The following is a 14822-nucleotide window of genomic DNA, read 5'->3' as shown; positions in this document are numbered from 1 at the left end:
TGAGCAGATAGGCTGGCTCCTACTTTTATTGTACGGAATTTGAAGGCAGCGAGTGCTGAAGAATGAACAGACCTTGGCTTGGGAAGTGTCCGTGTGTGCTGCAGTAGTGAGGGACAGGATGGATTCTTGGCCGGGCTGGGAATGAGGAGAGCCAGCAGTGAGTCACATGGGCCACTGCAGACACCCCAGTGAGTTGGGTAAGAGCTGCAGCAGCACAATTGGAGCAGGCTCGCTGACCTCACAGCTGAGCACACTATTTAAGATCTGGCTCCCAGATGTTGCAGCGGGATCGAGCCAGCTGCAGAGCCAGCCTGGAGTGTGAGAGCCGGGAATATTTACAGCCCCTCTCTGCCCGGGAGATGATTGCACTGCTTTTCTTCTCTGCCCTGCTGTGGGACAAGGCTCGAGCGTGGGGCTTCAAGGATGGGGTGCTGCACAACTCCATTTGGTTAGGTAAGAGCTAGCTTCATTGTCACCGATCGTTTGCTGCGGGGTCGCTGTGTTTGTCCAACAGGGGAAGGATGAGCACCCAGCACCACAAAACCGAGCTGTGCACTGATATCAGCCAAATCCTGCACTGAAATTCATTGAAATCACTTTACCTGAGCAGTGGCTGTCCCTTTTTACATGCTTAGCATTTTTAGTTTCACTGAACTGCTGGCAAAGGTAATGATAGAACATTTCATCCGAAAGTATTTTCCTGCAGCAGGAGGTAAAGTGAAAACTGCATTCATTAAATAACAGTTGCTTTGTTTTGAAGGAAAACGAGCCTGAAAAGAAACATTTGCCAAAGGAATGAATTACTTTCTGCATGAGCATACTTCCCATGCCTGGGGTCCTGCATATGAAACTAAATGATCTGGAAATAATAGTGATAATATTTCCTGGGTTTCTGGAAAAGTGCAGGAATGGGTATGTTTGGGCCATTGGTTTGTTCACATCATTAGCAGCACAGAGAAGATTTCAACAGGGCAAGACAAAAATGCTGTGGGAATAGTTTCTGGTACCTCAAGCGGGTTTCAGGAGCTCTGAGAGTTCTTTTATAGCTCTTTATAATTATCCAATACAACAGAGAACTTACTCAGGATAGAGCCTCATAAAGGATGCCAAAATAAAGGCAGGCACCGAATGCTCTGTTTTCCAGACAACTACTTAAAACTCCTTTATCCCCTATAGAATGTTGTGCATTTCCCTAAGGATTTCCAGGAGTCCCTGGAGCTGGCTGTGCTCAGGTGTCTCACGAGGGACTGGGGCCACGCTCTGCCAGCTGCTGCAGCCACCACGTGGCCCCAGCCCCTCTCAGAGGAGCCTGCAAAGCACCAGGAACACAAATGAGGCACGGAAATGATCTGTGGTGTTTTCCATTTGGCTGCACATTTTTAATGACTTCTCTCCCCCCCCCCACCCCGAACCTTGGGCCATGCCCGTTGTGCCTCCCAATTCCTGAGGGTGCTCAGGTGGGGAGAGCGCCAAGGAAGAGCAGCTTGGCAGCTCCAGGCTCCACCTCAAGCAGCTGCTGTTCAAGAATTTGGGATAACAGGGATCATTTGAGCAGTTTCATGAATTGAAGTCAAATGGGAGAAAAAGATTTTAAATGCTTTAAAATGGAGCAACTGTGTGCTAATTGGAATGCAGAATAAAATTCTGTTTGGCTACACCTCTCAGCATTTACCATGAGAGTAAATAAAAATAAACCAGGGGGTGAAAAACTGATGGCTTTCTCCAAATAAACAAACCAAAAGAGAAATGCACCATCTTGTGTAAGCACAGCAATAACATTATTGAAATGAACCTCAGAGTGCAGTTAATTGAATCACCAATGGAATTCAGTGACTCCATACATAAATGAAGATAGAATTGGCAAATTCACAGACATCCAGTTCATGCATCTTTGTATTTCAAATAAAGTAACTTGAATAGTGAAAGAAGTCACCCCAATCTCAGCCTCGCTGTGCATGAGCTCCCCTCCCTGGAATAAAACCTGGGGATGCACAGTGACATCTGAGCTTTGCTTATCTCCTCTTCTGATAAAGAACTTAACCCAAAAGTCAGGAAAATCTCCATTTTACCTTTTCCCTCCACAAACCTTTAGCATATATATATACTCTTGAATTCTTGTCACTCTGGAAACGCTCATGGCTTTTACCTTTTTCTTTGTCACAAACCCTCTCCTGTTCCTCAGCCAGTGCTGCTGCAGCTGCCTCTGTCACCTCCCTGGGAATGTATTCCTGGTGCCAATGGAATTTTAATGCTGCTCATTTTTGCCACCAGCACGTTGTGACCAAGGGTTTATTGTCAGCTGAGGGCAGGGTTCACACAGTCTTGCCCAGATTTGCTCATAGACTCATTCCAGTGCCAGTTCTTAGTGCCATGGGGTTTTCCAGGACAGCTGCTGCATCTGTTCACAATTCCATTCCCATTCCCACCCCATGTGTCAGGGGGGTTTAGGGGCTGCACTGACCCCGTTTGGTGGAGTTCTCTGAGTAGCAGAGGCCCCTGCCAGGAGCTCTACGTGGCCGCCCTCTGCTTAAAAGTGAAATATTGCTCGTTGTTTAGCATTCAGCATTGGTTTCATGCATATTGCAGGTACTTCATTAGGCCAAATTTCACGCTGCTTGTGTTTGTGCAGGAGAGATTGGCTGTGCTTCACCATCTCCTGCTGCTGAGGGTGAGCACAGGGTCACTGTCCTTGCAGGATCCCGCTGTCTCTGGGCTCCAGGGAGGCATTTTAGGAAGTGTGAGCTGGAAGAAACATGTCCTGTCAGGTGTGGAACCCATGGCCCTCTGGCACGTGCTTGTGCTTGCCAGAAAAATCAACATTTCCTGCAGGTCTATCTGCAGGGCCACGAGCTCACCTCCATAAATTGCAATTTGTGTGCATTTTCCTCTGAATATATGCATAGGAGTATATCCAGAGACATAAATATGTAAATGAAGAGTTAACACTGCTCTGACCTAGGTCTGTGTTTGATGATGAGTTTATCTGCCTGCACAGCCCCACATGGAATTAAGAGGGACCGGGGCGGGGGGAAATTTGCCAGTGCAAGATCCCATCAGTTAATTAGCATATTCCATTAGGGAATGCTGTGTCATTAAACTGGGACACAGGGAGGCAGCAGCAAATCTCAGAGCTGGGGGGAGTAGATGTGTGTGGTCTGTTTTTCCAAAGGCTACTTTTTCATGTTGCAGAGGAATAAGAGATGAAAGCTGGTTGCTCCTTGCAGGGTGGTGCTGCTGCTGATTTCAGCCTTGCAGACTCTTTGAAGAGCTGATCTTTCCAGCAATATTCTGGAAAATCTGGTGCCTGTCCATAGTGATATTTCAGCAGTAAGTAGAGGGAGGTATCTTTAGAGGGATAAGATTTGAAAACAATATGCCAGGTGAAAAAGCCAACTAAAAATGGTGAGATTTGAGTGGCAGCTCTGAGAGCTCAAGGAATACAATCGGTGTATGGGTGTTTTCCAATCACCTTCCAGTTCCCTTCCCTGTGCTCTGCAGGGATCAATAATGTGGATTCCAGGCTGTCCCCTGGGCTTGCAGCCAGGCCCAGCCCTGCACTGCTCACTGAGGGATCCAGCTTTACCAGCCCTGCATTCCCAATCCAACACAACATTCCCAATTCTGCACACACAGGGAGCTGATTTATCCTGATTTCTCATGAGCTTACACATGACAGACTACTGAGTGACCGAAAAGTAATACCTCCTATGAATAAATTCTTCATTAGAGTTTTTGTACCAGAACATGCCATTGCCCCCCAGCTGTGGCTTGTTATGGCTAATGGAACTGGCTCCTTCAGGAAGAGTTTTCTATGGAGGCTCTGTTATCCCGTGCCCATGGCAGTGATATTCCCAGTGATGTTGTGATGGAGGCTCTCACTCTCCTGAGACTGTTGTCAGCATTATAATTTATTTCTCTGGACACAAGGCCAGTGACTGCAGGTCCAGAAACCACCCTGGCAAACATCATCCTGTGTTTATTAAGGGCTCTCACCATTCCTAACCACAATCCAGCGCTGACCATGGCTTTCTTAAAAACTCCCCTAACCAGCCAAAAGCATGGACTCCAAGCATGTCCCTAGAAAATACATTCTTTATTTTTATGCTACAAATAACTTCTGTAAAAACGCTCCCTGCTTTCCATCTTTTCTCGGTCCCGTTGGCTGGGGAGAGCTGCAAGCAGCCATTCCTCTCAGATTATGCTAAATATAAGTGAGACCTAAACAAAAAGCCCGTTCAGATTAGATATGCAGATTGCTGCTGAGACAGATTTCCATACATATGGCATCAGACAAGTGCAACAGGCAAAGATTATAAAACTTGTAGCAGCACTGGCAGTTTCTAGGTTTCCTTGGAAAGCTGTTTTATCTCGGACTTGCCACGGCAAAGTGAAAAAAAAATAATGAAGAAAGTGCTTTAATTTTCCATGCAGCAGAAATGTCAGCCAGCAATTGTTCTGGTCCTGCCCTTTGTGACACACGCTCAGATATTTTTATTTCACATTTTTCCCCCCTTTAATTTCTGCCTCTCCTCTATCCAAGTAGCTGTGATTTCACTTCTCTGGAGATTCAAAACAAAGCTCTGATTCATCTTCCAAAGGCTCTTGGAGTTACAGCCAAAAGGATGCTGTGGTAGGGATCCAGAAGGAGCTTCCCCCGAGTCAGACAGGATACACAGAGCTCGGGATGCTGACTCCAGACTGTTCCCATAACTACTGCCCTCGGAGTCATCCCAGGGGAGGCCTTCCCAGCATTTGTTGACTTTCTGTTGTTCACAAACTCTCCAGGCACCGCCTCGCTCTGTTCGAAACTTGTCCCACACCAAATCCTACCATGGGGTTGTATGCACACACCCCCTTTGGGTCACACACAACCCTTTGGGATGAAAACACATCCCTTTGGGTCACACACATCCCTTTGGGATGAAAACACATCCCTTTGGGTCACACACATCCCTTTGGGTCACACACATCCCTTTGGGATGAAAACACATCCCTTTGGGTCACACACATCCCTTTGGGTCACACACATCCCTTTGGGTCACACACACATCCCTTTGGGTCACACACATCCCTTTGGGTCACACACATCCCTTTGGGTCACACACATCCCTTTGGGATGAAAACACATCCCTTTGGGTTGCACACATCCCTTTGGGTTACACACATCCCTTTGGGTCACACACATCCCTTTGGGTCACACACACATCCCTTTGGGTCACACACATCCCTTTGGGTCACACACACATCCCTTTGGGTTACACACATCCCTTTGGGTCACACACACATCCCTTTGGGTCACACACATCCATTTGGGATGAAAACACATCCCTTTGGGTTGCACACATCCCTTTGGGTTACACACATCCCCCTTTGGGTTGCACACATCACTTTGGGATGAAAACACATCCCTTTGGGTTACACACACATCCCTTTGGGTCACACACATCCCTTTGGGTCACACACACATCCCTTTGGGTTACACACACATCCCTTTGGGTCACACACATCCCTTTGGGTCACACACACATCCCTTTGGGTTACACACATCCCTTTGGGTCACACACACATCCCTTTGGGTCACACACATCCATTTGGGATGAAAACACATCCCTTTGGGTTGCACACATCCCTTTGGGTTACACACACATCCCTTTGGGTTACACACACATCCCTTTGGGTCACACACATCCCTTTGGGTCACACACATCCCTTTGGGTTACACACACATCCCTTTGGGTCACACATCCCTTTGGGTCACACACATCCCTTTGGGTTACACACACATCCCTTTGGGTTACACACACATCCCTTTGGGTCACACACATCCCTTTGGGTCACACACATCCCTTTGGGTTACACACACATCCCTTTGGGTCACACACACATCCCTTTGGGTCACACACACATCCCTTTGGGTCACACACATCCCTTTGGGTCACACACATCCCTTTGGGTTACACACATCCCTTTGGGTGGGGAGGGATGAGTTTTCCTGATGCTTCCCGCGTGGCACAGGTGAACGTTTCCTCTTCACCTGGAAGAGGAGCAGCCCGAGGTGCAGGGCTGGGGGAAGCAGCTGGGGCTGGGGAGAGCTGAGCTGCAGAGCCTGTCCCGGTTTGTGCCCACAGAGCGAGCAGCCGGCGTGTATCACCGGGAGGCGCGCGCCGGCAAGTACCGCCTCACCTACGCCGAGGCCAAGGCCGTGTGCGAGTACGAGGGAGGACACCTGGCCACGTACCAACAGCTGGAGGCCGCTCGGAAAATAGGTCTGGAAAAAGTCGTGGCACTTTGGGGGCTCACGGGGCTCCTGCAGAGGGGGGCCAGTGGTGTGTTGTCGTGTCTGTTGTGAGAGATGTGTAAACTCCATGGATTTTTGCCCAAGCCGCCTACCTGGTAACGGAGCCTGATGAGTGCCAGGGCCTCCCCACCCTCCCAGCCAGGAACTCCCAATTCCCAATATCCCATCCATCCCTGCCCTCTGGCACTGGGAAGCCATTCCCTGTGTCCTGTCCCTCCGTCCCTTGTCCCCAGTCCCTCTCCAGCTCTCCTGGAGCCCCTTCAGGCCCTGCCAGGGGCTCTGAGCTCTCCCTGTGTCCTTCCCTTCTCCAGGTGAACATTCCCAGCTCTCCCAGCCTGGCTCCAGAGGGGCTCCAGCCCTTGGAGCATCTCCCTGGCCTCCTCTGGACTCGCTCCACCACTCAACATCTTTTGTTTTCATCAAGATATTTTCTCTGCAAGGGAATGAGTGTTGCTGCCTCTGTGCTTGGAGTGAAAAGTGGAGCTGAGTGAGGGGTCCGTGGTATTTCCAGTTGATTCCTAATAAGTTCTTCATTCATTCAGAGCGCTGGGAAAACAATGGAAAATATCCTCCACTCCAGACATTTTTTCACTCTGCTGTTGAGTCAGAAGCTGGCTCCCAGCACCAGCACACATGTGAGAAGGGTACTTTCGTTTCTTCTGAGGAACTCAGAGCACTAGGATGCCACAAATACATTCCAGTTCCTCTCCATGAAAACATTGGATGGGTCTCTACCAGAGGGTGAACAACATTGCATTCTTTGGCTGTTGGTGTTAAGTTCTCAGCCACAAAATGCATTAACAGGACCTTTTTGCTTGGCAAGAAATACTTGAGGCATTTCAGGTATTTAAACTTAAATTGAAAGTGTTTTAAGCAAATACTTGGGGATTCTAACTGTCTGTAGTGTTTGCCTGTAGTATTTTATGTATTTTTAGAACTTAATGCTGAGAACTCTTGAGGTGTGATTGAGTAAATTTGTGTGACCTCAAAAGGGAAACAAAGAACACCCTTGGAAAACTCATCCAATGGATAATTTGATTACAAGTGCTGGTAGAGCACTTCAAACTGACTACCCGGGGAACTGTGCAGTCCATCTGCGTTTGATTTTGGCTTTCAGATGAAGAGCCAGTAATCACATTGTGGAGAACACAATTCAATTTTATCCTCTGTTTTTAAAATTATCCTCTCAACGTCCTGTTCTCCCGTGTAGCTCAATTTCTATCAGGCCAATTACACCCAGGTCATTGAGCCATCAGTTTGAGTAAGACTTTGTCGAATAAGAGCAGCCTAGGATTGACCAGATCCACGTCTCATTTTCCCTCTGCTGCAGGTTTCCACGTGTGTGCTGCTGGCTGGATGGCAAAGGGCAGAGTTGGTTATCCCATTGTAAAAGCTGGAGCCAACTGTGGCTTTGGCAAGACTGGAATTGTGGACTATGGAATTCGCCTCAACAGGAGCGAGAGGTGGGATGCCTACTGCTACAACCCCAACGGTGAGAACAGCAACCACTGGGCTTGTCCTCTTTTGTGCAAGGCTTTGCATTTAGCCTCCAATTTATCTGAATAGTCTGAGGAGTTTCTGCCCATAATCTGAGGGGGTTCTGCCTGTAACAGGCTAAATTTAGTGTTAACCCTTCTTTTTTGTGTCTGAAATAGAGCAACTCTGAAAATGAAGCCCTGTCTGGCAGTGGCATTCTTAGGAACTTTTCCTAGGGACAAACTCTTGGCTGAGAGGGTGGGCAGGCCCTGGCACAGGGTGCCCAGAGCAGCTGTGGCTGCCCCTGGATCCCTGGCAGTGCCCAAGGCCAGGCTGGACATTGGGGCTGGGAGCACCCTGGGACAGTGGAAGGTGTCCCTGCCCATGGCAGGGAATGGGGCTGGATGGGATTTAAGGTCCCTTCCTACCCAAACCATCCTGGGATTCTATGATTCTGTGACTGAAACTCCCACCAGCTCCCAGCAGTGCTCTGTGTGTAACTAGATGAGGAAAAGTGGATCTCCAGAGCAGATCAGCGTTCCAACATGACTGACAAGAAGCTCAGCAGAGACACCTCTCCAGTCCCTCCACACTGCCCTGCAGGTGACTGCAATACTCACATGGCCACTGGCACACTTCAGCTTGGTGTCACTTCGCTGAGCAGGGGAGATGGAGAACGTGGCACCAAGAAGGAAAGCACAGCTTAGCTTGGCTCTGCTGCTGCTCCCAGTGGCCTGGCAGAGCCTGTCCATGACGTCTGCACAGCTGTGCACATTTTGTTTGTGCTCCCAGGGCTGGAGCTTGTTTATGTGAATCGAATGGCTCTGTGGGGTGGGGGCCGTTCCCAGATGTTGCACACACAAAGAGCTGCGAGAGAGGCTCCTGCCCTCGGAATTACTGCATGTGACTTTGTCCTTTGTCAGCCCTCTCCTCCGGGCCGTGGGGAGCTGCTGTCCAAACACTGTTTGGTCAGAGCACAAAAGGAAACCAGAGCTGCCAGAACTGCGCAGACACAAGTCTCCAGCACTGCAGGGATTTGTAGTCGTGCTCTGTGGAGCCTGGCAGGGCTGTTGGCAGGTGGCACATGAGCAGCCTGGGGGAACAGAGACAAATCTCTGACAGAACTGAGCCTGTGCTCTGCTCCAGGAGGCCAAAGATGGCAAGTGGAACTTGTGGAAATGTTTGGCTGTTTGAAGTGTGCATCCCACCTAGCAGTGATCATGGAATGATGCAATCATGGAATGGGTTGGGAGGGACCTTATAGCCCATCCAGTGCCACCCCCTTCCATGGGCAGGGACACCTCCCACTGTCCCAGGTTATTCCACCCTGGCCTTGGACACTGCCAGGGATCCAGGAGCAGCCACAGCTGCTCTGGGCACCCTGTGCCAGGGCCTGCCCACCCTCCCAGCCAGGAACTCCCAATTCCCAATCTCCCATCCATCCCTGCCCTCTGGCACTGGGAAGCCATTCCCTGTGTCCTGTACCTCCATCCCTTGTCCCCAGTCCCTCTCCAGCTCTCCTGGAGCCCCTTTAGGCCCTGCAAGGGGCTCTGAGCTCTCCCTGGAGCCTTCTCTTCTCCAGGTGAACATTCCCAGCTCTCCCAGCCTGGCTCCACAGCAGAGGGGCTCCAGCCTTGCAACCAACTTAGTGGCCTCCTCTGGACTTGATCCACGTGTTTCTTGTGTGGCAGCCCCTGAGCTGGACCCAGCCCTCCAGGTACTGGAGTGTGAGCTGAGCTGGAAAGTTCTGGGCTCATGGACAATGTACAAACTCAGGGCTTAATCCGTCTTAGTGCTCCTAATTCCTGTGCCCTCAATGCCCTGACACAGCCCCTCCCTCTCCCCAGCTCTGAACTGCGACAAATCCTAAATTCAGGCAGGATGAGGTCCCCAGTTTGGTCAGCCCCGCTGTCAGGGAGCTGGCAAAGTCCAGATGGCCACTGAATCAAACCAGAAGTGTTTTTATCCCAAAGGGAGTAAAGAGCAGCAGGAACAACAGGAGTACAACACCAGGTGTGTGATCACAAGCCTGTTTTTGTAGAGGACACACTTACAAGAGGCTTTTGAAGAAGAAAGGATGAACCTGAGTGTCTGTGTGACTTGCAAGTACAGCTGTAAAGCAGAGCCAGAAATCCCAAGTGCCTTTTACATAAAACACACAGCTTTGGCCCCAAATCCACTGAAGTCAATGAAAGCTTTTCCTCTGAATTCAGTGAGTTTTGGATCATGCCTCTTGCTTCCAAAATATCTTCTTCCCAAAGCTAGGAATGACTGCCATTTACCAAGTGAATGCACGAGAAGCTTTATCACTCTGGATGTTCCTGTGTTATTTCCTACAGATCTCCGGGTCAAAGTGCCTGAAGATTCAAACCACAGCCAGAATTAATTCTTAAACTCTGCTGGTTTTATTTCTCTCTAAGGAAAAGAGTGTGGTGGAGTCTTCACGGATTCCAAACATGTTTTCAAGTCCCCAGGCTACCCAAACGAGTATGAAAATGATCAGATTTGCTACTGGCACATCCGAGTCAAGTACGGCCAGAGGATCCACCTGCAGTTCCTGGAGTTTGATGTGGAGGATGACACTGCCTGTCTGGCTGATTTCCTGGAAATCTATGACAGCTACGATGACATCAATGGATTTGTGGGCAGGTAAAGCCAAGCCAGCTTTAAAATGCAAATGAATGTTTAATTTGTCATCCCCCCCCCCCTTCAGAAGAACACTGTTTATAAATGATAAATTATAAAATATACTTACATGAATAATAGAAAACTCTTTTTTGAGTACTGTAAAAATCTGAAGAATTCATTGCTACCAAAGACTTATAAAAATTATTTTTCTATATAAACTGTTCCTTCTCCTCATTTCTTGCACCATTTGAACAAATGTTTTGTGTGACTGTCCCAATTATTTTTAAATTTATCAGGCTCTCCTCTCCTTATTTCCCTTGATTTTCCCCCTCAGAAGAACCTTATCCAATTAACACTGCTGAGGTGCCCCCAATTCCTGTAGCAATATTCCCTGATTTATCTTTCCTGGTAATTTGCTTTAATGTCATTAACACAGACCTGTTCAGAGTTTCAGGGAATTGAGCTTTGCCTTTTTCTGCTTTGTTAAATTAGATGAAAGAAAACTGCAAGACTTTTTATTTATCTGCTTATCTTATTTCTCCAGGAAGAACCCCAGGCAATCTCAAACAGTATTTTGTGTTTGCTTTAATTGAAAGGAGGTGTTAAACTATTAACAAAAATATATTTAATTGAAGTTATTGTCTGCTACGGTTATTTTCTAACAATTCCAGAACAAGGGTTATATTTTGTCTCTCTTATTAGATTTAGTTCCTTCTTTGCTTAATTCTCACTTTCTTTTCTTCAGTGTTACAGTTTTACTTACTTTTTATCAGTCATATTTTGGCATGAAGTGTCTGTATTCTCCAGAACAGAAATTAAAGCAGAAAAAGTGATAAAAACCCAATTGCTGCCACTTTTCACATCCTCTCTGTGAATCATGTGCAGCAAAGCAAGGATACAGTCCGTTTGTTTTGCTTTTACAGATAATTTAAATGGACTTTTTTTTTGCAATGTTTTTCCTTTCTTAGCCTTGGGTCACTCTTCCTTCAGCCCTTGTGGAATTGCTCTTTTTCTTGTTTTGCATCATTTACTTCCTGCAGATATTGAAAACTGGTTCCTCCCCTAAATCTTACCATGGGACGATGACGAAAATTTCTTTAGGCAATCATTTTAACATAGAATTCCAAACACTGAAGACCTAAAGCCAGTTTATCCCCTTGAGCCCCAGCAGTGCAGGTCCCCATGGAGCAGGGCTGTGCCAGAGTTCCTGTGTCCTTTAATCATCACCATTTCCATGTTTTTCCAGGTTTTGTGGAGATGAGTTGCCAGATGACATCATTAGCACAGGTAATTTATTTGCACTCTTTGTGGAAAATCAAGCAGGCAATTAATTACTTCTAAATAAATGTAAATCAGCCTAATTAGAGGGCATTGTTCCCTGGGATTAGATTGTGTTCCCTGGGATAGTCTAGGGATAATCTGTGTGGAAACTCATGTTGCTGTCAGAAGGAGAACAGAAGAATTGAATTCATGGAATCATGGATTCACAGAACAATGGAAGGGGCTGGAAGGGACATTAAAGCAGAACTTTCTCCAAACTGAGACAACTGAAGAACATCTGCCTGGTTTTCCATGGAGCTGATGGATCTACAATCCTCCCAGCTCAGAAGCAGAGAGACCCAGTGGATTGCTGGAAAGATCTCAGCAGCTCAGCAAGAAAGAGCCAAAAAATATACCTGAAAAAACCTTAAACCCCAAAAAACCTACCTGAAATACCACGTTTTTATGCCCCCCCCCACCCATAACCTCTGTTTGTGCTTCCCTCGACCCAGGCAATGTCATGACCCTGAAGTTCCTGACGGATGCCTCGGTGACTGCTGGTGGCTTCCAGATCAGGTACACCACCGTGGACACGCCTTCCAAGGCAGGGGATGGCAAGAATGCAACGTCCCAAGGAAAAACAAACTTCTTATCTGGAAAATTTGGTATTATGTGAGCAGAGTAGCCAGACACAGAAACATGTTCTAGAGTGAACCCAATTCAGATATTTGTGTCTTCAGATGAGACTTTTTTTTTCATCTCTTTCTGAATTTTTCTCTTCGGCTTTTCAATAAGTTTTGTTAATAAACTACACTAGGGAATAAATTATAAAACGTGCTTACATGAATAATAGGAAACTATTTTTAGAATACCAGTACTGTAAAAATCTGAAGAATTCATTGCTACCAAAGACTTAAAAAAATTATTTTTCTATATAAACTGCTCCTTCTCCTCATTTCTTGCACCACTTGAACAAACTTTTTGTGTGACTGTTCCAATTGTTTTTAAACTTAACAGGCTCTTCTCTCCTTATTTCCCTTGAGTTCCACATATTTATTTTTTAGGCAGTTGCCTTTTTTCCTGTTCTCTACACATTATTATTTTTTTTTTTAATTAACTGATTTTCTTGAACTCTAAGGGTCTTTAGAGTCAGCTGATTTTTAAGACACATAAATTCATCTTGTGGATGGCCTGGGAGCCACCCACGTGAAGACTGGGAAGCAGCACGAAGAGCATGGGATCAATTGGATCCACACTTTAGTTTTATTGCCAGATCAATCAGAAACTGGCCGATGGATTCTGTCAGGGTTTCCTCATTCAGAGAAGAGTTGTTGAAGTCCTTTCACTTCTCTGAGTCCACTTAGTAAAGAATTAAACAGATGGCTTCGTAATGAGAATAAAACTGGTGAGATGAAGCATCAGGAGAAACTTCTCAGCGAGCACCAGCACGTTCAGAAGACACTGTCGAGGTGTTGCACGTTGTTTACACGGGTTTAAGACTGTTCTAGTTTAAATTGCTGAACTTAAGTCCTTCTCCATATGTTTTTAACTGAAGCAGCATTAAAGCTACCTCTGTTTTAATCACACCAAGTTTGCAGCGAATTATTTTTGTTTCTTGCCAACGTTCCAGACTTTGAGGCATTTTAGTTATTTAAATGAGTAAATAAGTTTTATGTTTGTTTCGGAGTGTTTTCTTGATTTCAGATCTGCTGAAATCTAATGCCCACTAAGAATTTTCATGTGAATCACATTTCATTTGGAGTGTTTGTGAACTCCTCAAAAAGCATTTCACACAAGAAAGATCTTAAGCTAACCAGCCCCATCTTTGCTTCATTTCTTCTAGTTCTCGATTGTTTAAATTTATTTAATTTCTGAGCTTTTATTGTAATTTCACTGGGAATATAATCCTGTTTTCTGGCTGTACTAGAAAAAAACATTGCAGCTCCTCTCCCGGTTATTTCCAACACTTTATTCATGCTCCACATGAGCAACACGAAACAAGTTTTCACTACATTTCACTACATTTATGGGTGGTAACCGTATCTAAAATGTGCTTTTTAATCCTGCCACCTTGTGTCCACAATGCCTGTTGTACAATGGCATTCCCATTTTCCAAGATCAACAACAGTGCTTGTTCACAGGGAAGAGAATAAGGAAAAGCACGAGGAGAGATGTTAATATTTTATTTATAACCTCGGGGCGAGGAAGATTTTTTGGTTTTTGTTGTTGTTCTTTCTTTAACTGAGAAGCAACAGGTCTTGGATTGGTATGGATGAGAACCAGGGATACCTGCCAGGAATCCCCATGGGTACTATTTTGGGAAGAGAGCCTTCCCAGGATACCCACGCCCGCTGGGCACCTCCAGCGGCACAGGGAAGCCGCGCCGGTGACAGACTCAGCCATGGACGTGATGCTCCGGCCTGGCTCCATCCCGGACATCCAGGGTTTTCCGCACACTTTGGATTCGCTGCCAGGGCCGCAATTTCCTATTTCACCGCTGTAGCCCGCAGCCGTCACCTCCATCGCGCCAGCCGGGACATCCCCTACGGGGGTTCAGGGAATTCCGGGCTGTGCCGGCACGTTCCTGTGGAGCTGGAGCGCAGCTTAAGGTTAATTCCCAGTCATTAATTAGGGATTTGACCTCACGTGAGCTGACCTGCAGCTTCCTCCCGAGGGGCAGCTCCCACCTCTGCTCGCTGTGACCAGGGACAGGACCCAGGGAACGGCTGCAGCTGTGTCAGAGCACGTTTAGTTGGAAATTAGGGAAAGTTTCTTCCAGCAGAGGGTGGTCTGGCACTGACTAGGCTCACCATGGAACGGCCACGGCTCCAAGGCTGCCAGAGCTCCAGGAGCGTTCGGACAACGCTCTGAGGGACGCACAGGGTGACACTGTTGTCTGTGCAGGACCAGGAGCCGGAGATGGATGATCCCGGGGGTCTCTTTCCCCGCTATTCCACGATTTGCGGGCCGGGAGCGCCGGCTCGGGCCGAGCACCCTCAGCGCCGAGGCGGCCCCGCCCCCCGCGCTCCCCCGCCCTTCCCGCCGCGCCTCCGCCAATCAGCGGCGGGGGGCGGGGCTGCCGCGGGGCGCGGGAATCTCCGGGCCGCGCTCCCATTGGCCCGGACCCGCGCGCCGCCGGGCCCGCGCGCGCCGCCATCTT

The 14822-nt window shown here is 47.6% G+C and overlaps 1 protein-coding gene and 1 long non-coding RNA gene across 2 annotated transcripts; one reads left to right on the top strand and one right to left on the bottom strand.

The window, feature by feature from the left end:
* Nucleotides 1-262: 262 nt before the first annotated feature.
* TNFAIP6 (TNF alpha induced protein 6) lies at nt 263-13248 on the top strand. Its single transcript, XM_010407196.3, has 6 exons — nt 263-453; nt 6129-6266; nt 7629-7790; nt 10195-10423; nt 11649-11689; nt 12175-13248. The coding sequence occupies exons 1-6, from the start codon at nt 276-278 to the stop codon at nt 12336-12338; spliced, it is 912 nt and encodes a 303-aa protein (XP_010405498.1). The 5' UTR covers nt 263-275; the 3' UTR covers nt 12339-13248.
* A 367-nt stretch (nt 13249-13615) lies between these two features.
* Nucleotides 13616-14668, bottom strand: LOC109145648. The gene is made up of 2 exons (XR_002047176.3): nt 14350-14668; nt 13616-14254 (listed from the first exon to the last, which is right to left on the bottom strand). It is a non-coding gene; the product is annotated as an uncharacterized LOC109145648 (long non-coding RNA).
* Nucleotides 14669-14822: the final 154 nt, after the last annotated feature.

This window comes from Corvus cornix, chromosome 7 (assembly GCF_000738735.6).
Source record: "Corvus cornix cornix isolate S_Up_H32 chromosome 7, ASM73873v5, whole genome shotgun sequence".
In the NCBI taxonomy this organism is placed as follows: domain Eukaryota; kingdom Metazoa; phylum Chordata; class Aves; order Passeriformes; family Corvidae; genus Corvus; species Corvus cornix.
The sequence above is the reverse complement of the archived record's forward strand: the minus strand, read 5'-3'. Positions and strand labels throughout refer to the sequence as shown.